The sequence below is a fragment of the Leptodactylus fuscus genome, chromosome 6 (genome assembly GCF_031893055.1).
Source record: "Leptodactylus fuscus isolate aLepFus1 chromosome 6, aLepFus1.hap2, whole genome shotgun sequence".
Lineage (NCBI taxonomy): Eukaryota > Metazoa > Chordata > Amphibia > Anura > Leptodactylidae > Leptodactylus > Leptodactylus fuscus.
The window spans coordinates 47,074,672-47,102,271 of NC_134270.1; the positions used below are offsets into that span (position 1 = coordinate 47,074,672).

Sequence of the window (27,600 nt, forward strand, 5' to 3'; positions counted from 1 at the left end):
GTTGCCCTCAGTTTGATGTTACCATCCAGCTACTCCCACAGTTTAATGTCCCCCTTTAGTTTCTCCCCAGTTTAACTAGGGCACCAGGAGAGAGACTTCATACTATGAGGCAATTGGAGGGGAACATTATAATGTGGGGGCATACAATGTTAGGGTGACTGTTGGAGCATTATACATATATAGAAGTGTGTGGGGATAAATTGCACGTACACCGCACCGCACATGCTGTTCCTCTTTCTGTCTTTTGAAAGTTGGGAGGTATGTATTCACAGTTCAATGTTCCTCGATCCCTTAGCTACAAAAACGTCAAGTTGAGCATATAATTTGTTTGCTCTTGTACAGTTACTCCTTGCAGAATTACATGTAAACAGACCAAACTAGGTATAATGGATGGGGAGGGGCAGACTGCTCTTTATCGTACACACCCACTGCCTCAGAGACAAAAGCAAAATGTGGTTTGGCTAAAATGGGGGCATTTTCTTTAGGGCATAGAATTCCCTCCTGATGAGCTTGTATTTTGTTAGCGAAACGCGTTGAGAGACTACATATCCTGCTAGGAATGGAATCAATCTCTGTTACACTTACCTTATGAGAGGAGACGCTGATAGGAGAGCTTTGATCTGTAGGTCCAGCTCTTCAGCAACTTTATTCCTATATGGGATGTATTCAGCAAGGTATTGTGGGGTGGAATCCCTGTTCTACTGACCCATCTTATTATTGAAGGGTCAATCCTTCCTAAGTGAACTTGTATCTATAATTAATGGGAATGTAACTTACTTTCTGAGAAGTGATTATACCATCTCAGCATTACCACATTATATTGTAGTCACCCCATTTTATTTTAGCGATTTGGGGCAAATTGTTAGCGTTTTGCTTTAATAACACACAATAAAGGTTATGTTTTATTCCTAGTTGGTTTGTTGTGCCGTCTACATGTTGTGGCAGTTCGCCTTTAGGCGTTTATTCCACTGTTCTTTATCTGTTTTTGTTATTGCATGCCTTGTTGTGCAAAATTTAAGAAAAATTACAGTTTAAAAAAAGAAAATTGGGGATTATGACCTATATGCATCAGCTTCACAGCAAGAGTAGACCGAACATATAGCTCACTCTTCAAATGAAACATATGACAAGATGTACAATAGCCTTTACTGACAATCTGCACCGTGCCAACTACTGGTGTAATGTTAGCCAAATGTGAGTATCGGTACGTTTCGGTGACCCTGGTTGAAGCAGGCACAAGACAAGCCACGAATATTGTTCCGACTCCTTACACTGGTTGTTCTCAATTTCTCCTCTATCTCGCTCTGTCCACTTCGCTGTAGGTTTCATTCCATGACTTCAGCTGATGTTCTGTTACTGTGGATCACGGGGCCAGACCACCTGTAAGTGTCCTCCACTACATACAGTATTTATCTCTGAATTACATATTTCTTCTGGTGTTGATAAGAAGGTCCCGCTGCAGTCCTGAATCTTTTGCCCCAGTCATCCTCCCTGCAGGGGCATCTGTGATCAATGTTAACTTGTTGAATACGCCACGACCAAAGTATTCTGCGATCACGCTGAATCCATCAGCAGCGTATTTTAACTATAGAGGAAAAAAAAATAAAAATAAATTCAATTATTAGAGATGAGCGAACACTATTCGAAATGGTCCGTTTCGAATAGCACACACCCCTAGGAATGAATGGAAGCAGCCGGCACGCTGATTTTGCCGGCGGCCGGCTGCTTAACCCCCTGCGTGCTGGCTGCATCCATTCACTCCTATGAGTGCGTGCTATTCGAAACGGGAGTTTCGAATAGTGTTCGCTCATCTCTATCAACTATATTTACTCATCATAAACCAAATTTATTTAAAGATTAATGAGGGCGGTTTTTGCCAAGACTCACATGTAAATTTCAAGCTTTACAGAACAATAACAGACTACAGGTTTGAGTCCCAGCCCATGATAAATATACCGAAAAAAGCTACAGACTCTGGTTTTTACTTTCACGGGAATTCAATCCCTGAGTTTCTTCATGAATTAGATCTTTACCGTTTCGGTCTAGCCATGGCTGTTAGCCAATTATGAAGGAGTCAGGCTGCGGAATACAGAGAAGGCCAAACCACCGACTCCTAACTCCGCCGACCCAGGTTTAATCTGATCCATAGAATTGTTTCAGTAAGGAATAGACTATATTCTAACCTGGGCATTAAAGTGCATGAGGAGGAATATTCTGCGGCCACTGTTGTACTCTTGTATGTTACATGTAGTGGACTGAAATGACTAATGGAGTGAACTGTGTCACCGGGAGAGTGACTAAACTCTATCCATTAACTTTGATATCATGCTTTGTGAATTTCTATTGTGGGTTTAGACTCCTGCAATCTAACAGGAACAGGTCAGGTCTCAAAGACAGTCAAGGACTCGGAGAAGACATCTCCGAGACTTCTGCTTGTCTTGTGTCCATATAAAGGAAAGTGAGCATAATTCAGTGAACAGAGGTAACAGCAATGCAAACTCTACATGTTTTTATAATGGGACTTACAGCTGTAATATAGAGAGTATTAAGCCCATTAGTGCCCCACACACATTTCCTAACGACCTTGTCCTTTATTCCTGATGACAGCTCCAGCCCCATCTATTCATCCTCAGGCGATCCCATCCATAACTCATCCAATAAAGTGTAGAGTCACATGCCAAGCTATAAACAGGATCGCTGTACAGGTCCTGAAGACTGACAAAATGGGGGTGGAGCGGAGGTGGCAGCTGCTGTGCCACAAAGTTATGGGCTCGCCTGCTTGCCGGCCAACCCTGGCACTAGACTATAGGTATTATGTGTCAAAACTACAGAAACAAGACAAAAAAATAAATAAATCATAAATTAAAATAAATAAATGAATAAAAATATCTATCTATCTACCTACCTGTAGTGGTTTTATTTTTTTTGAAGATAACAGAAGTGCATCTGCAGGTCCTTGTTCACCAGTGTGAATAGTGTAAGACTATAGGAAGATCATAGAATAGATGGTGTACTGACCTGGTGCTGGAAGTGGTCATACAGGTCCTTCTTCTCGTCCAGAGCTCTAATCATATCCAGGACCTGGCGGTTGTTTGGCATGCAGGTGGGGCACTCCGACTCGCTCTCTGCATAACTCTCAAAGCAATGCTGGTGGAAAGAGTGGCCGCACAGGAAGTGCACAGATGGCAGCTCCAGGCCACTGCTACAGATGCTACACTTCGTCTTCTGGAAGATCTTAGGGCTTATAAAGGGAAATATATACATACACTGACATTAGCTCGTCCAATATGTATTTTTTCTACATATTTAACAGGAGAATCTAATGTCTAGGAAGCAATATTATACTGTTTATTTAAAGCGTAAATCTATAGGACAGGGAAAGACAGCAAACTTTGTAATTTACTTTGTTCCTTCATTTATTTGCCTCTTTTGCAACTGATCAAATCTGTGCAATAGAGCTCCATGGAGATACGAGGGGGGGTTGGGGGAGAAAAACTCAGAGAGACTTCTGCATTATAGACAGACTTTCACAAAACATCTGGATTATCAGGGATTACTATCCAGAAATAACTCATGCTGCTGACGGCCTCATATCTCGGTCTGTCTCCTTCTCCCTTCTATAGAGCCCACTGTAAAATGATCTGATTGATTTCAGTCTGTACTCCGGAGACAATCAGATAAGATATAAAGATGGCAGAAATACCTGGCACAGGCTCTATACTGAAGCATATTGCAAAGCTCTTTAACTACACTATTGTACTACTGAACTATTGTATTAAAAGTATTCTTATGAAAGTATCAGGTTGACAGTCTCTGTTTCTGTACATGTGCTGAGTAACTAAATATAGTTATTGTATTGCATCTGCCTCTTACCTGTTGCACAATACATGAATATCCTGTCGGACATGGGCTGTCTGTTCCCTGTACTTATTCACAATCCTTTCATCTTCATCAGAATGCTGGCTCAGTTTCAGCAGTTTGTTCATCAGGTAGTCTCTGATCACAGACAGGGTGGCAGTGGAGTTATGTGCCAAGGTCTGCACCACTGTAGAAGAGGAAAACAATGACTGCATTAGATCTAGCCAACGTCACACAACCCAGCCATCCACAGCACAGTCCTGAATAATACAGGGATGCAAATACAGGTGAAATCGAGGGTTACTGCACTGGGGAAAATAATGAATTATATAGAACATGTGGCATGGCCACCACAAGTCATCTGAATCCACCAATTTTGGGAGACACAGCCATCAATAGGCGTGTCAACTCTCCCATAACTGTGGATACTGATGGAAAAGCAGCTAAGGTTACTGGACTTAAAATGGCCAATTATTTTGTATTCAGGGAAGATAAGCCATAGTTCGGTGTCTGGTAGTAGCTTACTAACCTCTCCCCATTTTGAGCAGATGCATGCTTTGCTGTGCTGAACATGCATGTGGTATTCAGGGATAATAGCCATTGGCCAAATGATCCTTTGTAAAATGTAGTGCCGCCATGTGAAAGGCTGTTGCTATGATAAACTCGGGCATGTAAGATAGATCCACATTTGATACTTTTTGCCAGGTTTGGCCATACCCAGCACAGATAATACAGACAGACTTTAGGGCTGTTTTACCACTAATTTCTAGAAACTTACCCAACAGTGGAGGCATGAGGTTTTTGCTCTCAATATGTGTCAGTACAGTGGCAATGTGCTCCTTACAGTCTTCCTCTTTCCGTGCAAAGTAACTAAGTGCCTGCTCCCACAAACAGCTCTCTTGCTCCCCGTACTGCTTACACGCTTCTATCACCTCCTGGTACTGATCATTCTGCATGTGGTAATGCATGATCTGCTGGAAGCTAAAAGGCAAAAAAAGTCAGTGACGAAGTCATGGATCACATCACTTAGGTCACAGGTCTAGTCTAGAAAAGATCTGCAATGACAATATCTGGGCAGCTACAGCATATACTCACAGTTTGCCTTGCTCATACAGGTATAGCACTCCTTTCTGAAAGTTATGCATCTGGCACAGGACAAGCGCTTTATCAAACACGTTCTTGAAGCGCCCACTCTTCAGAAGAGTCATGGCGTCATTCTGGAGCTGCTGCTTTTGCTGTTCAATAAAAAAATAAAAATAAAATATGGGGGGTACTTCCTCTATATCACACAGGTGCAAATACACATATACAAGTCCAAGTCTTCTAGCCCAGGGCACTGAAAATACAATAATATAGTCAGAAAACTACTTATTAGTAATATCAGGTGCAGTACCCATGGTTTACCTGTGGATCAGTCTCATGTGCCCAATTCTGCAAACGTAACTCAAGTAAAGTGTCATACACTCCTTGTGGAGAATCACTCTGCACTCTTGTCATATGCTCCAAGAACGTCTTCAGCTCAGTGGGATTGTTAGCGAATATTGGAATGAATTCTTCAGGGTTTGCCTAAAATAATAAGGGCAGAAGCAGTCTTGATAAAAGCAGAAAAAGGTCTTGGGCTAGGATTAGCATATCAAGACAATATGAAGGGGTATTTATATCTTATAATGAGACAGGATATTTCTATTATATTCCTTCTCTTGATCTCAGAAGGCTAACTTCAGCGACCATCATCATTCTCAAGAATGGATCAGCAATGCAGCTTCTTTGTATTTTCTCTGCACAGTGACACCTCAGGCTAACTGGCTGGGCAGGGAACTGCAGCAACCCAATTTGTTTCAATGAAGCTGTGATGAAGTTCCTTGCACAGCAGATAAATGGGGCATTAATGTGCAAGAAAAGGTGCGACGGGACTGCAGCTCTGTAACCCTTTCATTCTGAGGATCAGCTGAAGAGCCATAGGTCACACTACATCCATACCCCTGCAATTACTGCAAACAGCTCACCCGGTTTCCTCCTCCAGGCTGTGGAAAGTCCGTGCAAAGCTCATTCAGTAGCTGGGTTGTCTCATTGGGCACATGATACATGAGAATTTTCCCATAACATTTCATATTGCTCTCAGCTTGTGGAAATGGGAGTCGTCCAATGTATTGCAGAGCTTCTTGGAAGTTCTATAATAGATGATAGAAAGTACAGTATATGTATGAACACTGAAAGAAGCACGGTGTCTTCCAGAGCACACAATATGGTTCTGTACACACAGGCCTATGATGTTACCTTGATGTCTTCCAGCTGGATCTTCAAGTACCATTCATGATGGGCATGTTTTTCTGCCAGATAGAGGGCATGTGAATGGTAACCAGCTTGTCGAAGAACTTTGATTGCTATCTCCACATCAAAATGGACTTCACCCTCACTGGCCTGGTAGAACCAACGCCAAAACATAACATAGTTATAAGATTGATGATACATGATTAAAGATTTATTCCAGTAATAAGTTATCCCATATCCAACAGTGAAAGTTAACTGCTAGATTGGTGAGGGTCTGATTACTTGCACAGACAGTGATCAGAAGAATGGAGGTCCCAAGTACTAGGGCTGGGCGATTATGACCTAATTCAAAAATCACAATTAATTGGGCATTTTACCTCGATTACGATTAATGGTGATTATTTTGGTCACACTCCTTTTAAAGTATGAGTAAGTGTTGGGCAAACCTCGTGGCATTGTGGCACACAGATGCAAGCATTGGGACACTGCGTGACTCACGTGACTGCTGAGGCCCAGTGGTCCTGGATATTAGTCAGAAGTCCAGAAGAGATGAGGGAATCACATCAGAGCCCAGGAGACGTGAGTAACACTGTATTTTAGGTTTTGTCACCAGCCCTGGTTTTGATTATTTTTAGATGACTTGCCCAGCTTTACCAAGTACTTTAACATGTCATCTCTACACAAATGCTGAATAGTAGCTACGTCCAGTGCTTGGCTATATACAGCAGCCCATAGAAAAGAATGAACAAGCAGTGTGCACGAGTGGCAGAAGGACTTGGGACCCTTGTTCTCGTGACCAACGATGCCTGCTCAGATGACTGAAAAATGGTTTAGGTAAATCAAAATATTTCTTTAATGACTAGATTAATGAAATGCTGACACGGCATCTGTCATTACTACTTCTACGTATAGGGAAATCCATAATTAAGAAATGAGAAAATAAAAACACTGTCTGTTTTACACAATCCCCATGATGTTGCGGTCACTAACCTTGATAAATTCTTCTAAGCGGGCACTGTCCTTTAACTTCGTATAGCAATTGAGTAGAAGAGTGGTGTGATCAGCATTGGCTAGAGATTGTAGATGCAATGCCTGTAAGTACGCTGTCAAATTGTGTATCCGCTGGGCATCTAGAAACTTACGGATTACATAGGAAGGCTCCAACTTCCCTATTGTTCTATGGGACAGAAGAAAAAGGCAGCAAGGATTAGCAAGGAGCAGATAACACACACATGGATTACAACCAACAAAAAGCGGTCAGATACATTAGTCCCTCAAATTACAATTGTATTACAGCCATTGTAACTTGAGACCATAAGTCTGGAAAAAAAAAAAATACTTGTTCTGAAAACCCCGAAATGTCACTGAAAATATGAGAAAATTAAGATGAAAGAAAAACCATCAGATAAGTAACATATATATATAATTCTTACACATGAAAGTCAGAAAGAGCTGCTGGAAGCTGAAAATCATGTTTTATGATGGTGACAGGAGCTATGAAAAGTATGCATAGTGTACCCGAAAACCAACAAGGGAGCAGCTCATCCTGACACAGGTACAGAGAAGTACAGAGTCAGCCTGCAAAAATAGGCCTTATGTTACAGAGCTGTGGCCATATTAGTGTATGACTCCCATAATGACAGGTCTCACGCGGGAAGGAAATTCACGCATCTTCATGCAGGATTAATATAGAAGTCTATATTGAAAATAATAGGAGTAAAATTCTAAGATACCGGATGTATTGCTGGATGGCTCCATCGTGATCTCCTTTGCTGTAAAGGTGGTCTCCATACTGGCGGAAGATCTCAGACAGGCCATCACTGTCCAGGTGCTGACCCTTGGCCAAAGAGATGGCCATAACATAAAGGTTCTTCTTGAAAAGCATCTGATGGGACAGGAGAACAAATTATACCGCAATGTAGACTACAAAAGAAAACTGAATCTATGCAAACATTGATCTAATAGCTAATGACCCAGAAACACCCGGTGTTGGGGATGAGCACCTGTACAGCAGCCACTAACTCCCCAACTCCACGGCCCTTGTGTGAGAAAAGCGCATTACAAATGTTTGGCATTGGCAATTCTCATTAATATTTGGATTGATCTCTAAGGAGAGCAGGTCTCTGTATCCAGGCTTATTTACATGAAATATCAAATGGGTGGTGTACAGGAAACCAAAGAAATAATCTGCAGTCTTCAAATGTCTCTTCCATCAGTACCCGGCCCACTGTATACAGGGACATACATAGAGATTGTTGTGTTGTGCACAAGTCTCAAACCTCACCATCTGTACCAAACATGCATTTTGGAAAATGTGCTTCATAAATTCAGTGCTTGGTCTGAAAAATCATACTTTTTCAGAATGGACATAAAGACATGAAGAAATCTACTTTCTTCCCACCACACAGTACGTGATAAAGAAAAAACTGGCTGCCAGCAGTCACCTCTAGAGGGAGCTCATTGTATGTGAATATATACAGTGACCATTAAATTTAATGGAAGCTGTAATATATATTCTCCATGCACTAAACGCCTCTTAGCGGTGTCTGCAGATCAGAAGCTAAAACCAGCGTGTGCCTCACAGCAGTGGTGTAGTCTGCACTGTGGTCTATAGTCAGTACTTTATAGGAACGAGGGCATGGAGTAAATATAAATGCGTCAAAGATATAAAGCCCTAGTCTTGTAGTTTTGATACATTAAAATTGTTCTATTATTATAGCCAGGACTGTGGAGTTGGAGAGTCAGATTTAGAGTTAGGATCCGTTCCCACGGAGTAACGCGCCGCGCATATACACCTGTCAGAGTGAGCGCTCAAAACAGATCCCATTCACCTCAATGTGTGCCGGCTCATGTGCGCTACACATTGAAATCAATGGGTTAAAAAGCCTCCCATTGATGTCAATGTGTAGCGCCGTAAGCCAGCACACATTGAAGTGAATGGGATCTGTTTTGAGCGCTCACACTTTGACACGTGTATGAATGCGCGGTGCGTTACTCTGTGGGAACGGAGCCTTAGAACGAAATATGGTTGGACATGGAGTCGGGGGGTGGGAGGGAGAATGACCGATTCCACCGATCAGCTGCTCACAGCAGCCACCTCCGCTGGGGTGTACAAAGCTAAAAGATGATGTTATCTGTTCTCTGTACTGAGCGAGTCCAGCGACTATAACACAGAGGACAGAGTTATTTGCATTTAGTACCGGCAGGCCACTATGAACACCCGATGGGGGTGTCAGACCACCACTAATCTGATATTAATGTCTCACAATAAAAGAATATTTGTGTACCTCTAGCTTGGTTTGCGTGTCCTTCTCATGTAATGCATGCAGCAGTCCATCCCGTGTAAGGACATAGAGTGAGCCCCACTCTGCTAAAACATCCACCACATCATTCAGGACACAGCTGTAAGCAATGAGCTTGTTCCCCAGGTCATATATGGTCAGTGTCTGCCTGTCCGGTGCATGACTATCTGCACCACGGCCAGCAAAATCTGATCTGTGAACACAAAAAGTGTGGACAATATCAGAAGACTATTACAGCAGTTCTATCTTTTTTTGATAACTATAACATAGAAAGAACTCTGTACGTAGACCATTTGATTTGCATACCTTTCTCTTGATACAATGACTAGATAGCCACGATACCAATGTACAATCAGTTTCTGTCCTTCAAATGCAAAGCAGGGCCCCCTCTCATCTGACTGGTAAAGGTATACACACTCATTGCCGGCCACTACAAACTGCATGTCTTGTGATGGGTCAGACAGAGCTGAGCAGCGCAGACCACAGCCGTGAGAATCCAACTCTGTGTATGGGTAATCCTTCTGACTCAGCTCGTAGGCCTAAAAATATAGAAAAATTAAAACCGATGACAAGGTTATGTTAAAGGAAATCTACATTTTTATCTTCAAAGAGAACAGTGGTGTTGTAGGGCAGGGGAATTTTAGGTTGTGCATATTCAACATTCTCAAGGTTTTTGGCCTTAGATAATGGAAGGACATGCTTTGTACAATGTTCCAGACATGTTTTATAAAAACAGGGCAGTACACATAACTCTGCATGATCCAGTATCTGTGCATGCATGGAGTGTGGGGAACGCTGACCAATGAGAAATAATTTAGAGGGAGGGATGCAACACAGATTAGGAAATGTGATAGGTCTGCTTAAAAGGAAGTGTTAAAACTGGGGATGTTGGGAATCTGGGTAGCTCATTCTACAGAATTGGTGCAGCTTGAGAAAAGTCTCAAAAACAGGAATAGGAGGTTCAAGTTATGGTGGATGTTAGTCTTAAACCGTTGGCAAATCAGAGAGAACAGGTAGGGTGGCAGGCAAAGACGATGGAAGTGATAGATGTACAGGCCTGTGGAGAGCATCTTGGGTGGAAGTGGCAAGTTTAAATGCAATCTAAAGTGAACCCTGTGAGCCACTGGATATGTCCATATTTACCCAGGATGAGCATGCGCAGTTTCTTTTTTTATTTTCCTATAGGTGTTTATTAGTTTAACGCTACACTCACGACATGGTAGGCTGAAAATTTAATGGAGCTATAGGAGTGAAGATCTTACAAGAGAGGGCACATAGAAGGTGGGTGAAGTCACAGTTACCGTGCAGATAATCATTGGGAAGAAGACAAAGATACCATGTAAGGTACAACATGAGCTACTGCCTACCCGGACACTTTCTGTTGTGACCACAAAGAGATGGGTGGTCTTGCCGGTCTGTCTGAAGGCCATGCCTGTGACAGGATAACTGCCCTCTTGCAGGATCTGTGTCTTACTATGTCTGTCTCGAGTTATATCGCCCTTGGTTAAGACGACACTTCCATCTGCAAAACCTTGGTGCAAGAAGGTGAAAAGCAGTTAGCGAAACTTTGGAAGTCTTTTGCAGTAAGATAAAGAATGCTGACGATATATGTTATACAATGTTTTATAGCTTATACAATTTGTAAGGCACAATATTCACTATGGCCAAATCGCCGCCACCATTATGCTCCATAAAGCCAAGTATCAGAGCTTTGTAAATTACAAGACTGGGCCTGACCAGATCTACAAGCAGTGTAAAAAGCCTCCAGCGGTAGCCAGGGTTCAGGCCTTGTACAAGATTATTATTTCTAGGTATCGCTGCAATATTCTTCCATGGGAGACACTTACCAATGGCCATAAAATTGAGGTTTTCATGAACTGTGATGCAGGATACAACTGTCGGCTTATTACCAGGGATTGCAGGAAAGATTCTTGTGCAAAGTGGGTTTCCTCCATCACGCTTTTCCAGGTTCCAAACCTTGACCTTAGGAAAAGAGAAGAAATATTAAAGGGGCTCTATCACATGCTTGTATAGGCTTTAGAAAGGCTATGCCACACCTACCTTTAGTATGTAGATTGCCTCAGGGCTCGTTCACATCTGCGCCCGTACTCTGTTCCGTTTCCTGCATGAAACTGGGCAGGATACGGAAACCTGCAGTCATCTTTTAAACCAATTCATTTGAATGGGTTTGAAAAGTGTCCGGCCGTGAGCGCCGGTGAGCATTTTATGCTCTCCGCGGCTAAACAGTTTTTGTTTTGTTTTTTTTTAACCGGTCACAGAGTCGGACATGCAGGACTTTGTGTCCGGTTTAAAAAAAAAAACGGTTTCGCCGTGGAGAGCACTAAACGCTCACTGGCGCTCATGGTCTGACAGGTTGTGGTCTTCTGCCGGCGGAAGACGGAAACCTGATAACGGAGACCCGAACGATGGTGTGAACCCAGAGTCAGTGGTTTCTGAATAAGTCCGTTATTATTCATATACTAATGAGCTTCCAGCCAGCACAGGAAGTTCCCAGCAGCACTTGTCTGTTCTATTATCTCCTATGTGGGAGTGCAAACAGGAAGCCGAGTCATCAGCAGCAGCAGCCTGTGCATAGGAAACAATAGCAAAGGGGGTGCTCGATGCATCGTGCACCAGTCTAATTAGCATATGAATAAAAACAGACTTACTCAGAAACCACTGAGGCAATTTACATTCTAAAGGTAGGTGTGGAATAGACTTTCTAAAGGCTATGCAAGGATGTGATTAGTTAAAAATAACTTTTCCCAATGATAGAGCCCCTTTAAAACTAATGTGATGTGGATAGCTTGAATAACTAGTAAACCGTGAGCTGAACCCCTCAGCCATTTTTAAATTCTGTATAATCCCTTTCATGGAACCCCCTGAAGTGTTTGGGATAAAGGGAAGAGGAAACAGAAGGACATAAAAACTGTAGAGGATCTGACAAAGAGAATGATTGATGAAAAGTAAAAATGTAGGCTCAATCCTAAACTCATTTCATTCACTTACCAAAGGATTTACCCCCTCCTCATCCTCGCCTACAGACACCAGGATGTTGTGCTGCTTCAACTGATGAAGGTGGGTGACACGGAGTTTATAAGCCTGGAAAGAGGTGAGCTGCAGGGAGCGAGGCAGGAACCAGATCTGTCCTGTCATATCTGATGCTCAGTTAAAGACATGGACGCTACTTAGAAGATCAAGGCGGAGGCCTTACATATTATGAACAGTAAGGTCTGACAGACAGGCAGATACCACCAGCTCAGGACCAAAAAAAATAAATCCTTATAAACTACTGCAGGCTGGATCCATAAGGGTCCAGTTACAAACTAAAAGCATTGATTGCTCAGGAATGGAGGGGACTAGAAAAAAAAAATCCAACTGTTCCAGAATAAGTGTAGCAGCTCCTATCAAAAGATGTAAAGGTCTGGACTTGTTAAAGGAACGTTCGAGCAAACAACATTTCTCCTCTATCCAGGGGGACAGGTGATAAGCGCCTGATGGGTAGGGGCTCAATAGTCAATCATATGAGGTTACTAGTACCACCCCCCCCCCCCCCCCCAAACCTGAATGGTGTCATGGTGACATTAGCGTGCCGACACTTCATTCTTCTCTATGCGATTGCTGAAAAAAAGCCAAGCACAGCATTCAGTACCGATAATCTCCAGAATGGGGCGGCACTGTGTCAAAACAATGGTAATATATAACACGCCGATACTGCGGACACATACACAGCCTCCTCATCAATGCCGCCTCCTCGTAGGGAACATTGGTGGCAGTCTGAGTAGTAAGAACCCAAAACACTATGAGCTAGATATACATGAGCCATTCTGGGTGATATAAGGTGCAGGTATTGGGGTGTCGGCCACAATGCCCCCTACACACTGTCACATTTTAGGGGAAGGCCTTGGGATTTCTGCAAACCCCATTTATAGGAATGGGACAGTCTCAAACATTTCTGCACAAAGTCGCAGTGTGTGAATTGACCCTTATGGTCTGTCCCAGGGCATGGTCTGGGGGCACCACATGGACCTTCACACCTGGGCCAGGGGCTTCAAACAGGAAACCATGTCAGGAGTAAAGTATATTACTCCCTGGAATCTGCTGCTGTGCCACCATAACCCCCAGGTCAGCCCCACACCCAGTGCATGCTGGGAGTTGTGGTTCCACACAAGCTAGTTAGCACCATCTATGTATAGCGACCATTCACACGTAACAATACAGAAAGGATATCTCCAAAGAGCAGACTGCCCCGGCCGGAGTCGCATACTGTCAGCCCAGTCGGCAGGGTGAGAGGATCCGCGCTCTCCCCGGGAAGCCTGACCGGCTCTTTCTCAAAGAAAACGAATCGCCTCCACTGTAGATACGCCGCCATTTCCCCGTCTTCCGAGCTGCCCGGTCACATGACCTAGGAGCAATAACATGTGATGGGATGAGCCGACACAACATCCCTTAACCTTCCGGTGCTGATAGCACGGCAGCCATCTTTGGTATGGGCAAGTTGCCCAAACATCTTAGACTAAATGGATCCCAGCAAATCTTCCACCATAATATTATTATTTTATAGTGTCACTAATGTATTGAAGTATTTTATACTTTTATATTTCATACTACACATAATTTAGGGTCTCCGAACAGTAAGACCACATAGTTTAGATTTTATTTGTCCGTCCATCCTTATGATTATGTACAATTCCCCAACAACCAATATTAATCTCATGGGTCGGACTTGACCATTCCACGAACAACCAGTTGCAGCATCTATATGCCAGATCGCAGGCCGTTTGTTGGCTAAAAAGGACAAATGGGTCATTTCTGCCCCAAAAATGTAATGTGTAGGACTGGATTAAAGGGTATCTTATCGGTCTGGTTAGAGTTTGACTTGTAGGCATAGCAACCATTAACACAATGGCTGTGAGCAGTGCTGCAGTGAAAAGTATTCTGACTACTAGTATAGTTACACATATTTAGACTCCTAACAGTACAGGTACTAGTTTTGTCACATTTTTATTGTATGAGTCTCCATTTGGTGTATAAAGCTTATAGAACTGAAGTTGGGCTCTCTATGGGACGATCCTCGTGAAGTTTATTGCTTTTCTCTGTTTGATGCTTCTACACACACACAAAAAATGAATGTACATGCTGATGTTGGTCCTGTAGGTAGGGATTAGGGAACTTTGATACTGTATTGTTTTTATATTTCTTAATACACCTTTGATAAAGGGGTTGTCCATGAGTATAATACATGGAAATACCTGCGGAGAATGCAGTAAACCAATCATTAATCACCTGTCAAATCTAGCACCGCTCCAGCGCCAGCGCTCCAGTGGACCCATCGGACCTTGTTTAGTTTCCTGCATTGCTGACATTCTGCAGCCAGTCAGGATCTGCTGCAGTGTTGATGGTGGCATATGGGACACGGGACTACTGAGGTCAGTGATTGGGCGCTGCAGTCATTTGGGTGTGCACCATGTCAAAACAGTAAACAAATACCAACAACCGGGACGACCAGAGCATCAGCGCTGGTGCAGAACTAGATTCGACAAGTTAGTAATGCTTGGTTTGTTATTTTATAATGTTTCCATTTAGACAACCCCATTGCTCTTCCCTGATCAGTAAGAAGGTTCTGCGGTGCTTTAGAAGTCAACCTGATAGATCTTATTCTATAACCTACATCTTGCGCCCTGAGGTCACCCATGAGGCCTGCGAGCGAGACTCAACGGTCAAATTGGAGTACATTTACATCACGGCACTCAATGCGCCCCATGTGAGCTCTGAGGCCATCACCCAGGAGGCCAGAAAAGGACCCAGAGAGAGTGCCAGACACCATGAGAAGGCTCAGAAGAGGTGATGGAAGGTAATTATAACTGCTTGTGATTTTATAGGCCCTGGGCCTTCACCGATTTTACTCTGGGATCTGAAGAGACTGCAGAATATAATACTTTCACTTCTAGTTTGCAGGTAACAAATCCCCAAAGTTTTGCATTTGGGCAAACACAAAACTTCTGGAAATTTCGGGTCTAATAGGGCTAGGTGCAAACCAGTTCACTCATCTGTACTTAGTACTAATAATCATTATATTTATCAACTGGAAAAAAATAAATTACTGACCTCATGACCACTTATAAAAGTCCTTATCATGAACAGCAGAGAGCCCCATAACGTTCTTGCTCGTGAGTTAGTGTAAAAATTTGGCAAATAGTGTTAGCCACACTGGATATGAACACTCTTTAAGGACTCCTGTACTATGTACAGTATATACTCCATTACTATGTAATGTGACACGTGTTGCCTCTCCTTGCAAGGCTTCCAACTGGTGTTTATAAGCAGGATAATGCTCGCCCACACACGGGTTTCCCAGGAATGTTTCCACCAAATTGCCACACCTCTTTGGTCCACCTGGTTGTCAGGTTTATTGCCAACCAAGCATTACTGGAGCCAGCTGTGACACCAACTTCAGTAACCTCCAAATGTGCAGAATCTACAGAGCCAGCCACAATATCTGTGAGCAAATATGCCACAGGGTACAATACTGAACCTGAATGCCATCTTGTGTACAGGTTAGAAGAGGCCAACAGGGTGCTAGAGCCTCCTTTCAGCTGTACAATTTGCCCCATTAAATGTCTCCTTTCACTGTAATGTTCTAATTGCTGACATAGATCATCATTACATTCTCACACACAGGTTAATTGCATTCCAAAAATGACATGGAGTGTATGTGAAGTTCTTTTTGTTTTTGTCAGTATGCATTTTTTTTTTTTTGCTGGTCATGATGGTGTACCTTTACAGGTTGACGCTAGGTTCACATTAGCATTCAGGTTTCTGTTCTTTGGGGACCAGAAAAACAGAAACCCTCTCTGCTTAAAAAGCAGTTACCTGCAGTCACTTACAGGACATTCTTCTCTACATACGTAAGAGTTCCTGAACAGTCACCCAACGCTAGTGTAACTGCAGCCAGAGATGGGGCCATGTGAAATTTCAGCACAGAATAGAAGAATATCTCAGCACAGCAATATGGGAAAGAATTCATAGCAATGCTATCAAGTAAAATACTCATTTAACAGGGCTATATCCATATTAAGACAGGATCCTGCACTGAGGAAATAATAAAGAGGTAGTAGGATAAAGGAAATTTCAAGAAAAAAAAAAAAAAAAGAGGCTTTCTGCCAATTTTTTTCAGCGGTTTCTGAGGCGGAGTTGACACTGGCACAGCTATGAACCTAGCCTAAGATGTAAATACCCCATTATTTTAGTTGTTTGTTCCATGCAGTGACTTTTTAGTTACAAGCAGAAGCAGGCGGTATGCATGTCTTATAATCTCTGACCTTTGCATAATTTGTGATCCCTGCATATGGCTGCCCAACTGCTATAGTGTTATTGAAACTGGCACCACGATCAAAACCATATACGGTAATTGCAAGGTAATGCAAGGGTATGCTAAAAAAAAAAAAAACTTTTCCCAATGTAAAATGCATTATTTTCTCTCAAAAATTGTGCAAAAACGGATTTTAGAAGTCCCAAATACCTAAACTGATTGCAGAATAAGGCCTCATGCATATGACTGTACTATGTACAGTATATATTCCATTACTATGTACAGTATATACTCCATTACTATGTACAGTATATACCCCGTTTCCCCGAAAATAAGACGTGTCATATTAATTTTTGCTCCCAAAGATGTGCCATGTCTTATTTTCAGGGGGTGTCTTATTTTTTTCAAAGAAGAATTCACATATATTGCTAAATATAAAAGTTAACATTTATTAAATACTGTACAGTATAAAAATATTTTTATAGATTTGTAGAGCAGGCGATTTTGGACACAGGGATACCTAACATGTATTTACATCTTAGGCTAGGTTCATAGCTGTGCCAGTGTCAACTCCGCCTCAGAAACCGCTGAAAAAAAATTGACAGAAAGCCTCTTTTTTTTTTTAAATTTCCTTTATCCTACTACCTCTTTATTATTTCCTCAGAGCAGGATCCTGTCTTAATATGGATATAGCCCTGTTAAATAAGTATTTTACTTGATAGCATTGCTATGAATTCTTTCCCATATTGCTGTGCTGAGATATTCTTCTATTCTGTGCTGAAATTTCACATGGCCCCATCTCTGGCTGCAGTTACACTAGCGTTGGGTGACTGTTCAGGAACTCTTACGTATGTAGAGAAGAATGTCCTGTAAGCGACTGCAGGTAACTGCTTTTTAAGCAGAGAGGATTTCTGTTTTTCTGGTCCCCAAAGAACAGAAACCTGAATGCTAATGTGAACCTAGCGTCAACCTGTAAAGGTACACCATCATGACCAGCAAAAAAAATATGCATACTGACAAAAACAAAAAGAACTTCACATACACTCCATGTCATTTTTGGAATGCAATAAACCTGTGTGAGAATGTAATGATGATCTATGTGAGCAATTAGAACATTACAGTGAAAGGAGACATTTAATGGGGCAAATTGTACAGCTGAAAGGAGGCTCTAGCACCCTGTTGGCCTCTTCTAACCTGTACACAAGATGGCTTTCAGGTTCAGTATTGTATCCTGTGGCACATTTGCCCACAGATATTGTGGCTGGCTCTGTAGTTTCTGCACATTTGGAGGTTACTGAAGTTGGTGTCACAGCTGGCTCCAGTAATGCTCGGTTGGCAATAAACCTGACAACCAGGTGGACCAAAGAGGTGTGGCAATTTGGTGGAAACATTCCTGGGAAACCCTTGTGTAGGCGAGCATTATCCTGCTTATAAACACCAGTTGGAAGCTTTGCAAAGAGAGGCAACACGTGCCCTGCACATATCACTAAGCAGTTACTCATTTCATTACTATGGGTCACTGTCTGTCATATGCAATTGCCCCCCAGATCACCTCACCAAAAGCTGGATTATGGTGGATTGAAGTAAACACAATGAGGCCTCCATACTCAAACCTGACTGGATCCCAAAACGAACCTGGATTTGCCGTTGATATGATATGGTCCCATTCTGTAGCAGTCCAAGTTTCTCATTCACAATACCACAAAGACGGGACACGTAAATGGCACTAGGCTACCAATTTCCCTTCTGCCATGCACCCGGAAAGGGTGTGGGCAAAGACAGCAGTGTGAAATGAAGGTTGCACCTGTGTGTGGATGGAAGCAAACAAACAAACTACAGGAGCTGCTTGTGCTCAGGAGCAGACGAAATGTTTCTCTCTACTGGTGGTCTATCTGGACCACCCAGAGCCGCTTTGCAATGTGTGCACACTGTCACATAACCACTGCTCCTAAAAGCCAGGTCAGAAAAGCTTAAGGCTGGCATATTGTCAAAATAACCATCCTGTTTCTCTCATTCCAATAATGCATCCCTTCTCAAAGTCTTGTATTAACTGGGCAAAAATATCAGTTGTAGAATTTTTCAACAGCCAGAGCATTTTTTTTTTTTTTTTTTTTTTAGACAGTTTTAAGCCCTCCTGTGGTAAGGCGTAGTATCTAAACCAGGCTACACATGTAGTCTGCCTGAGACATGCTGAGTAGAGATGATCCGAACAGCACGCACCCATAGAAATGAATGGAAGCACCTGGCACGCAGACTTTGCCGGCGGCCGGCCGCTTAACCCCCCGCTTCCATTCATTTCTATGGGAGCGTGCTGTTCGCTACGGCTGTTCCAAACAGTGTTTGCTCATCTCTAATGCTGAGTTTTGCGGCTGACATTTCTATCTAGGTGCGCTAGTCAGTGACTGTCCATTTTATGAATCTGCTGTGTTTGTCACAAGCGTTTCTATTGCATATTATGGCCCACATATGATGTAGCCTTTGGAGCTTACTCACTTTGCTTCATGTACACCCATTGATTTTAGTGGACGTATGCAGGGATGTTTCTAGATCCGTATTCTGAGAAACTTGCCCAATTTTCCAAGTATGAAATTAAATAAAACAGAGGCCCAATACAAGACAATATAAATGGATTTATTCCACTCTGTACACAGCAGTCCAACATGGTTTGCAAGTCTAAATTTCCACAATTAGCCACACGTAGACTGACTTTTACAGCCTGCTTGGAATACTCATTAGCTACAATGCTGACTTATTTCAAGACAATGGCACATGATACAACAGAATGCAACATCTAGGATGCTTCACTATACAGTGACCTATAATATACTTACTAGACAAATATAGCATATTACAAGCCCACACAATCCTATGTAAGGGATGAGGCCACACATTGTGCAAAAGCCGCGTTTTTTTTGTTTGTTTGTTTTTTGCAGATTTTACTGCGTTCTCAGCCAAAGAAAAGGGAGGCTTCAAAAAGAGTAGGAAATCTATACAAGAACCTTTCTGGCAATGTGTGGTCTCAGACCAAAACATGGTCATCTAGAAATATGGAGAAGCTTTACTGTTGGGGCTGAATGTAACAGAGTGAAAGTATTAACATGAAAGTTAGAGAAAACACTTCAGATTTGACATACTTTGCAGTACTGAGTTTGTTTCATCAAGTCTCTATATTAAAAAAACCCTGAGAAGGAAGCTCTAAAAGATTAACATAAATCACCATCACTTCTACTACAGGACATGCGGATATTTAACAAAAGCATCATTAATACTTACATGATATCACCAGGTAGAGGCTTTTTTTTTTTTTTTTTTTTTAATCTTGTGCTTGCCATAAACTCAACACATTAGGGATATTTCACATGTGACAGATTTGTTCAGAAATGAGTGCGACTAAAAACCAGCTCCAGTTTCGTAGCACCTACACGGATTTCTCCAAGGCTCAAATGTTCAAGGGATAGACACTTCTACAGCAACATGTGAATGTACACTTAAAGAGCAAGCTTACATTTAACAACAAGGGAAATTCAGAAACCTGTTATGTGTAGTACAATGAGGGATTTAGGCCTCAAATCATATCTAAGCATGATGGTTGGGTTTGTTTCCACAGACACATCTATTTCTGTAACTGTCCAGATAAGCTGTGTACTTTGGCCTTTATGTACGCAGCTCATACGAAACATGTTGGCTAAAACTGCATGTAGTGCAACAGCAAAAAAAAAAAATAAAAAATAAAAATTAAAGATGCTGTGGAAAACAAAAAAAAAAAAAAAAAAAAAAAAAAAAAAAAACTGTTTTCCCTCAGAGTATTTCTTTTCCTTTTAAATCGATAGGGAAAATGCTTCAATTCCGGTTATATTTAACATGCAGCTTTTCCACAACATGCAGAGGAGATTGATCTCTCTCACTTTGCTGGTACTGCAAAACACAGCTATTTTTATTAAACTGGCATTTACACGGGGCCTTAGCCTTAAATGTGTTTTACAGAACTATGATACTGATCATCAATCCTAAGGATGGGATACCAATATCAGATCTGTGGGGTCAGATACCTGACACTCATAGCTCAGCTGTTTGAAGAGGCCACAGTGCTCAGAGGAGTCCTGCAACTTCTTCAAAATGCTGATCACTGGAGGGGCCAGGAGTCAGACTTCTGCCGATTTAATATTGATGACTGATCATCAATATTAGAGTCCCAGAAAGCCTCTTAAACAAGTGTAGTCATGGGAGGAGTGAAATAAAAGCTGTTACTATGAGATTGCTCTCCCCCAGTCTAGTGGCAGAATGGTAGTTAATAGTGAACTACATTAAAAGGCGTTGTCCCACAAAGGTGATAAGTGTCTGAATGTGCCTAATAATTTCTAGAATAAGAGACCCAAGCCCAACGTTCCGGATGAGTCCGTCCGTTTGAATTCAGTTTGAAACTTTAAAACGGACTGATGCACACATACTGATTGTGTACGGACACCTTTTTATGCTGATAGCAAACGCTGTTATATAATAAATGTCCTTAGCTCTACTCTGTTTACAATTTTCTACTTTTAATCCCCTTATCTGTCCTCTAGGGGACGACAGCATTTGCTATTAGCATAAAAAGGTATCAGTACACAATCAGTATGTGCATCAGTCCGTTTTAAAGTCTCAAACTGAATTCAAAAGGACGGATGGCATACTGATGTGTGAACCAAGCCTTATGCAGCGCTGGTAAAGCATTCACTGTGCTGCTCCATTCAAAATCTAAATGGGGTTAACCAAAAGTAGCCAGGTTTAATGATCACCTGTTTCCTTCAGCCCCAAATACAATGATTAGGGGAGTGGGACACGCGTGCCTATGCCACCTTTCAAATTACTGCTCGCTGTGGTCATGCAACAAATTAAAACAGGACTTGTGACCACTGTTGTAGTGATCAGGGGGTTCCCAGTATCCTCTGGATAGGTGTCACATGTCCTTTATGGGATAATCCCATTAAGTCTAATACTGATGCTTGTTAGGATGCAGTATAACACCACGACATGAGGCATTCCTATACTGAGTGCTGCCACCAACTTCCAAAATGGTTTCTATGTGGCATATATAGATATTGGTTTTACTCATGACTTAATACAATTTTTTTTTCTACACTGAATAAAATTTTTTAAAACCATTTTCTTATTTAAAAAAAGCTATATAAAAAGTCATACATGACATTCGTATCCTCTCCTAGTTATGTGTACACCTCATATTAGATATGAGGCAAGTGGATTTTTTTTTTTTTTGTTACTACAGTTATTAAAAAAAACAAACGAATAAAAAACTCCTTCAAACTGATCCCACCTCACAGATATAAACATGGTGCTTTAATAGCGAGAATGGCGCCACCTAGACTCTTTTCTCTGATGGGGATTGTGACCATCATAGTAGTGCTCCTCTTGACCTCCCCTGTAGTGTGTGTCTCTACTGCTTTGGTAACCCTCATTTTGATAAGGATGAAAAGCTTGGCTTCTCATTTTTCGGTGGCTGTGGGAGGAATCATAACGCATTTGTGTAGAGTGGGAGGAACTTTGATTATTTGGGCCGTAATAGGAATTAGAGTGTGACATCTCCGAGCTGGAACCATGAGAAGATCCTTGTCTGTAAAAGTTATTCATCTGGGAGGAAATTAAAAAAAAAAAAAAAAAAAAAAAAAGTTAGGTCAGGATAATGAAATTCATAAACACTTTTTGTATAACCAAACCAGGATCTAAGAGGAAATAATGGCTAGCTACCCTGCGTTCACAAGAGTTTCAGCTGTCCATGTGTGCACCAGATTTATGAGCCTCAACACGCCAGGAGAGGCATTTCTAGCATAATAGTTATCTATGCTAGGAGTCGCTCTCTCTGTATAGGACAAACTGTCCTATACTATAACCAGTATGGCAAAGTGGTCGCTGAGAGGCAGAGACTCCTAGCAGCAGAGAAAATTATAACATTAGAATTTAAGGAGTTATTCAGTCTTTAAAACTGATGGCTCCTTCAGACAGCTGCCTGGTGAGATGCAAGGCTGTAATCCTCACTGATCTAATCCTGATAGCTTCGTTCACATCTGCGTTGGTATTCCGTTTGGGGAGTCTGCATGAGGACCCCCCCGAACAGACTACCAAACGCATTTGCAAGCGGTGTGCAGTGAAAGCACACGGACCCCATAGACTATAATGGGGTCCGTGTGATCTCCACATGGTACACGTCGAGAGAAAAGTAGATTGTGAAGTACTTTTCTCTCCACATGTTCTCTGCGGAGATCTGGCGGCAAGCACACAGACAGCATTATAGTCTATGGGGTCCCTGTGCTTTCACTGCACACTGCTTGCAAATGCATTCGGCATTGTGAGCGGGGCGTCTCCCGAACAGAATGCGGACTCCCGCGAACAGAATACCAACGCAGATGTGAACGAGGCCTAAGGGTAAACATTCAGAAACGCAGGATAGCCCTCTTTAATTTCTCTAGCCCTGGCAAGTCACACATATGCTTATACTAAATCCAATACATTTACAGACAGAGCCATGCCAGAGATCAGAGCCTGTGACTTGCAATTCTGCTGCAGATGTGTTGGTGGATGCACACAGGATTAGTTCCATTCACAGTTTTTCCAGATGGAATCTGCAAGCATGTGTAGCATATAATCATTCTTTCCCTGGATGATTTATTTTTATTGAACCATTTAAACGGGAAATAAGATGTCCCCTCTATTTACAATGGATGCAGACTGTTAATATATGCCATGCGAATTTTGGTATGCATTCTGTACCAATATATAGTCACATACATATTTTTTTATTTTTTTTTATAAATTTATATGATACATATAAAATATAGGCTAAAGGAGGTCAGGAATAATTTTGTGTAATAAAAAAAAAATAAAAAATTAACCCAGACCAAAAGAAAATAAACAAGACGCCCATGGTTTATACCAAACCCTTGCCTATCATCCATATTCCTTTTTTTTGTGTTGAACTCAATACACATTATAAGTAGCCTTTTTTTAACCAAAGGAAGAAACCAAGACTTCAAAATCTGAACTAGAACCATTATAGCCTTCTCTCTTCCTGCACCATATTATTTTATATGAACTATATAGATACCATTGCTTGTCTTTGAAGATTATCTGGAGAAGAGTATGGCTTTTGATAGCCAGGAGGAGAGGTGCTGTGTCTCATGTCAGGATTGTAGTCATATCTGTAAAGATAAAGAAAAAAAAAAAAAAATTAAGAATACACTTTACTTTTAGAACATTTATTTTATCAAATTAAACATTTAAGAAAAGACTTTAATTGGAATCTTGAGTTACCTCAAATATTAAAAGAGGTTCGCTCAAAAAGAAAATTATGTACTCTACACATAGGATAGTGGAGTGTGTGTGTGTCTCTGACTGCTGGACCCGTGTTCTTTTGATCAGGGGGTCGCTTATAACTGTCTGAGTGGAGCAATATTCGCACAGGTTAGTCCATTAATTTCTAAGAACTGTCAGAGATGCCCAAATTCTGTACCTATTATTATGCTCTTGGTTTATCTGAATACATCCATCATGCTTCTAGTTACCTGTTGCCATTAGGTGATGGACCATTTCCAGGATAGCCACCATTTCCATGTGGGGAAGATGCTGTATTACTTGATTCTTGAGAGGCATGACTGCTTCCTGTAAAGGAGGGTAATTTCAATACAAATGCAGATAATAAACCGTTAATGGGGTAGGGTCTCCTAATCCTTGTCACTTTATTTCACACCCGGGCTTACTAAATGAAGCATAGCCATCTGAGACACTCAAAGAAATTCCAGCAAATCGGTAGTATCAGATGTTCCAAGTCCATGATCGCACATTCAGGAATCCATCAGCATACAAGATAGACATAATTCGTATTCATATGCAGAATCATGCGATTCAGATGTTCATTATTTGCATAGATTCCATATTAAATACCCATAGTTATACATTATTGAATGACAAAGAGGCCAATCCAGGACACAGTCAGTTTCAGCCATGGATTTGAAGAGAATTCCACACAGGACTTGACAAACCTTAAACAATGAGGGGGTGTTCACACTTGTGCCTGGGTCCGCCAGGTCTCAGTCCTGCTCCCCGGGCAAACTGGACAGGGAACGGCTTCCCGGTGGTCAGTTTTACAACCCATTCATTTGAATGGGTTTTCAAAGCAAACCGTCGATGTCCATATGCTGCCTTTCCGTGGGGAAGCCATTTTTTTTTTGGCACAGACAAAGTCGCACATGCAGGACTCAGTGTCCGTCAAACAAACAAAAAAAAAAAAAAAAAAAAAAAAAAAAACACACAAAACACACACCAGGAAGCTGTTCCCTATGCAGTTTACCCAGGAAATAGGACGGAGACCCGTCAGGCGGACACGGGCACAAGTGTGAGCCTAAAGTAGCCAGCACCAGTCACTACAATGGTCAGGAGTAATGCAAAGCTTTGGTAAATTATATTATAGATACTATATATCAAAAGTCTGTGGTTGCCAGTTGTCCCTACAATAAGCATGGGGTAGGGAGGCATCATAGCTCTTCAGCCTTGGCACATCACTCCATGCCATCCCTTGGAACTCCTCTTTACATTGCTTTCTTTTTCAGCTGCTCACATCCCTTTAATAGGGTTTTGCAGCATATCATTACATGAAGTCTTTAAAGACATGACATCACCAATTCCTGTAGCAGAGCTCAGTCCAATAGTCTATTCCATTTACCTGAGCGGTATTGGATTTTCAGAGGCCTTCCAAACAGTTTGATCCCATTTAACAGATTCATCCCATAAGGAACAGATTCTTCATGCTTGAAGTTTACAAAAGCAAATAATTTTGGATTTCCGTCTTTGTCTTTGGGGATTTTAACATTCACTGCAGGACCAGCCTGGAAAGAAGAGCAGCACACCATATATTTCTTTAACTAGTAGTTTTATATGAGGACTTGGAGCAAGTACATTCCTAATGCTTTGGCTTCTTGATAATCTTAAAAATAATCTCTGCATGATTTGTGCGGACACTGCGTGGCAAACACACGGACCCCATTATAGTCTATCGGTCCACGTGGTTTCATTGCTCACCGCTTTTAATGCGTTTGGTATTCCCAAGTGGACTCCCCAAAGGGAATACCGAACTTAGATGTGAATCGGGCCTTAGATGGTGCATCTAAGAGGTTTTTAGTTTAATTCAGCACCCTACAGAAACATATCTATATATATTTACACATATATCATGAACCCGCTTGTGTGTCAGTGCAATAAGCTAAGAGATCACACTACTGTTATTGCCTATAAGTCATAGGCGGCTCTGACTGCTGTTAGTGAGGTGGGGGTTTCCTTTGCCTCCGCTATACATTCAGCCTGACCGCAGTCTAGGTACATGCAGGCGTGACTGGTGGTGGTGGGCTTAATACTTTGGGACTGATTCACAGGCCAGTGACAGCGCATGGTCTCTTTGCAGGTAGGTCCAATTCAAGGGAACAAAGCTGCAATACACCCTAGGGTGCTCTGCTTGATATTCAGTGAAGTAGACTTAACACTGGTCTGAGACTTGGGCATTAGATTCTCAAAAAACAAAAAAAAAAACAAAAAAAAAAAAACTGATATTGATGACATACTAAGGGTAGGTAAACAATATTTTACTCCTGAAAACCCCAAGCTGTGTGAACACATTCATATACATGAGAGGTAACGCTGCGCCTCCAGCATCATATACACTGCTCTGCTCCACACTGCCATCTTGTGGACAAAAACAAAATTGCTCCAGATGATCGGGCTCGTGTACAGCGGATGCGTTATATACACCGCATGTAAAACAAGAGTAATTAGCCCCAGTGCACACGCGAGGCGCTAATCGGCAGTAACCGCAGTGCCCCTTCTTCCCACACGTTACACTGTCACTAACAAAGATTGCCGCCAAATGCGAATGACCTCTGATCCGGTAACGCTTCCCAACCTGCAGAAACAGCTCGAACAGTAACTCCTCTGTCGCTCTCGGGTCCAAGTTTCCTACGAACAAGGTCCTGTCCGCCTCCGGAGCCCCCATCTTCGCTGGCCAGACGAATGACGACACACCTAAGCGACAGCAACCCGGAACTACGTCACTGTAGCAGCTGACCAGGCCTTATTAGGAAAGGGGCGGGGAGTCCGGTGTGGGTGGTTGCGGAATGTCACGTGTCACTGTCAGCGGCTACACTCACGCATTGGCTTGTACTAGGCAGCAGGAAGGTGGCGGCGCTCTCCATATTAACCAATGAGGTTGCTGCTTTCACCTGTAGAAAAATAAGAGCTGCGATCTGATTGGTTGAGGTGTGCTAAGCCAGTTTTGCACTTTCCCTAAAAACTAAGGCCTAGCTCACACGGAGTTTTTTGGTCAGGGTTTTGAGACCAAAAAGACGGCTCCCATTGAAATCAATGGGAGCTTTTTCCGGGAGCCGTTTCTTCCGCCTCCCGGAAAAAAGAAGCGAGGTGTTCATTCTTCGGCCGAGTCGCCTCGCGAGTCAGCCTGAAGACACACCCTCTTCCGGACTCGGCCCATTCATTGAGCCTGATCCGGAGGCGGGTGCGCAGCTGGAAGCCGTTGCCGTGCATCGGCTTTCAGTTCAGCAACACGTTTTATGGATCGGAACCTGAGGCAGCCTCCGCCTCAGGTTCCGATACAAAAAACTCTGTGTGAACTAGCCCTAAGGATTCAGATAGTGTTGTGATGCTGGTTTTCCCACATGGCCAAAATGGTGGTCTTACCCCTGCAAGTCCCAGTGAGGAGGTTGGAGAGTGCCCCAAATGAATGTTGCTGTGCATCCTATCCCCTCTCCAAGTGTCTTATCATGAGACAACCCAGTTAAATGTGCCACCACCCTTGTCCCCACCAAT

At 42.3% G+C, this 27,600-nt stretch overlaps 2 protein-coding genes across 2 annotated transcripts; both read right to left on the reverse strand.

Annotated features, from left to right (window-relative positions):
- Nucleotides 1-1,147: 1,147 nt before the first annotated feature.
- On the reverse strand, nucleotides 1,148-13,826 carry VPS11 (VPS11 core subunit of CORVET and HOPS complexes). Its single transcript, XM_075279876.1, has 16 exons — nucleotides 13,641-13,826; nucleotides 12,441-12,589; nucleotides 11,279-11,414; nucleotides 10,799-10,962; nucleotides 9,738-9,970; nucleotides 9,417-9,624; nucleotides 7,863-8,014; nucleotides 7,120-7,306; nucleotides 6,136-6,279; nucleotides 5,865-6,029; nucleotides 5,263-5,424; nucleotides 4,954-5,093; nucleotides 4,637-4,839; nucleotides 3,874-4,045; nucleotides 3,019-3,241; nucleotides 1,148-1,585 (listed from the first exon to the last, which is right to left on the reverse strand). Exons 1-16 carry the CDS (start codon nucleotides 13,801-13,803, stop codon nucleotides 1,421-1,423), a joined length of 2,766 nt encoding a protein of 921 aa, XP_075135977.1. The 5' UTR covers nucleotides 13,804-13,826; the 3' UTR covers nucleotides 1,148-1,420.
- Nucleotides 13,827-19,353: 5,527 nt separating this feature from the next.
- RBM7 (RNA binding motif protein 7) lies at nucleotides 19,354-26,811 on the reverse strand. The gene is made up of 5 exons (XM_075279877.1): nucleotides 26,684-26,811; nucleotides 25,454-25,616; nucleotides 24,297-24,393; nucleotides 23,840-23,933; nucleotides 19,354-22,368 (listed from the first exon to the last, which is right to left on the reverse strand). The coding sequence occupies exons 1-5, from the start codon at nucleotides 26,771-26,773 to the stop codon at nucleotides 22,078-22,080; spliced, it is 735 nt and encodes a 244-aa protein (XP_075135978.1). The 5' UTR covers nucleotides 26,774-26,811; the 3' UTR covers nucleotides 19,354-22,077.
- Between the last annotated feature and the right edge of the window lie 789 nt (nucleotides 26,812-27,600).

Bases quoted from the DNA above. Each gene is read 5' to 3' on its own strand.
- VPS11 (XM_075279876.1), bottom strand. From the start codon at position 13,803: ATGGCGGCGTATCTACAGTGGAGGCGATTCGTTTTCTTTGAGAAAGAG. The intron at 4,840-4,953 runs GTGAGTATATGC...TTTGCCTTTTAG, and splicing joins CTGTATGAGCAAGGCAAACT to CTTCCAGCAGATCATGCATT. The intron at 4,046-4,636 runs GTAAGTTTCTAG...CCTCTTCTACAG, and splicing joins CCTCATGCCTCCACTGTTGG to TGGTGCAGACCTTGGCACAT.
- RBM7 (XM_075279877.1), bottom strand. From the start codon at position 26,773: ATGGGGGCTCCGGAGGCGGACAGGACCTTGTTCGTAGGAAACTTGGAC. The intron at 24,394-25,453 runs GTAAATGGAATA...CCTCCTTTACAG, and splicing joins GAAAATCCAATACCGCTCAG to GAAGCAGTCATGCCTCTCAA. The intron at 23,934-24,296 runs GTAACTAGAAGC...TTATCTTTACAG, and splicing joins CCATCACCTAATGGCAACAG to ATATGACTACAATCCTGACA.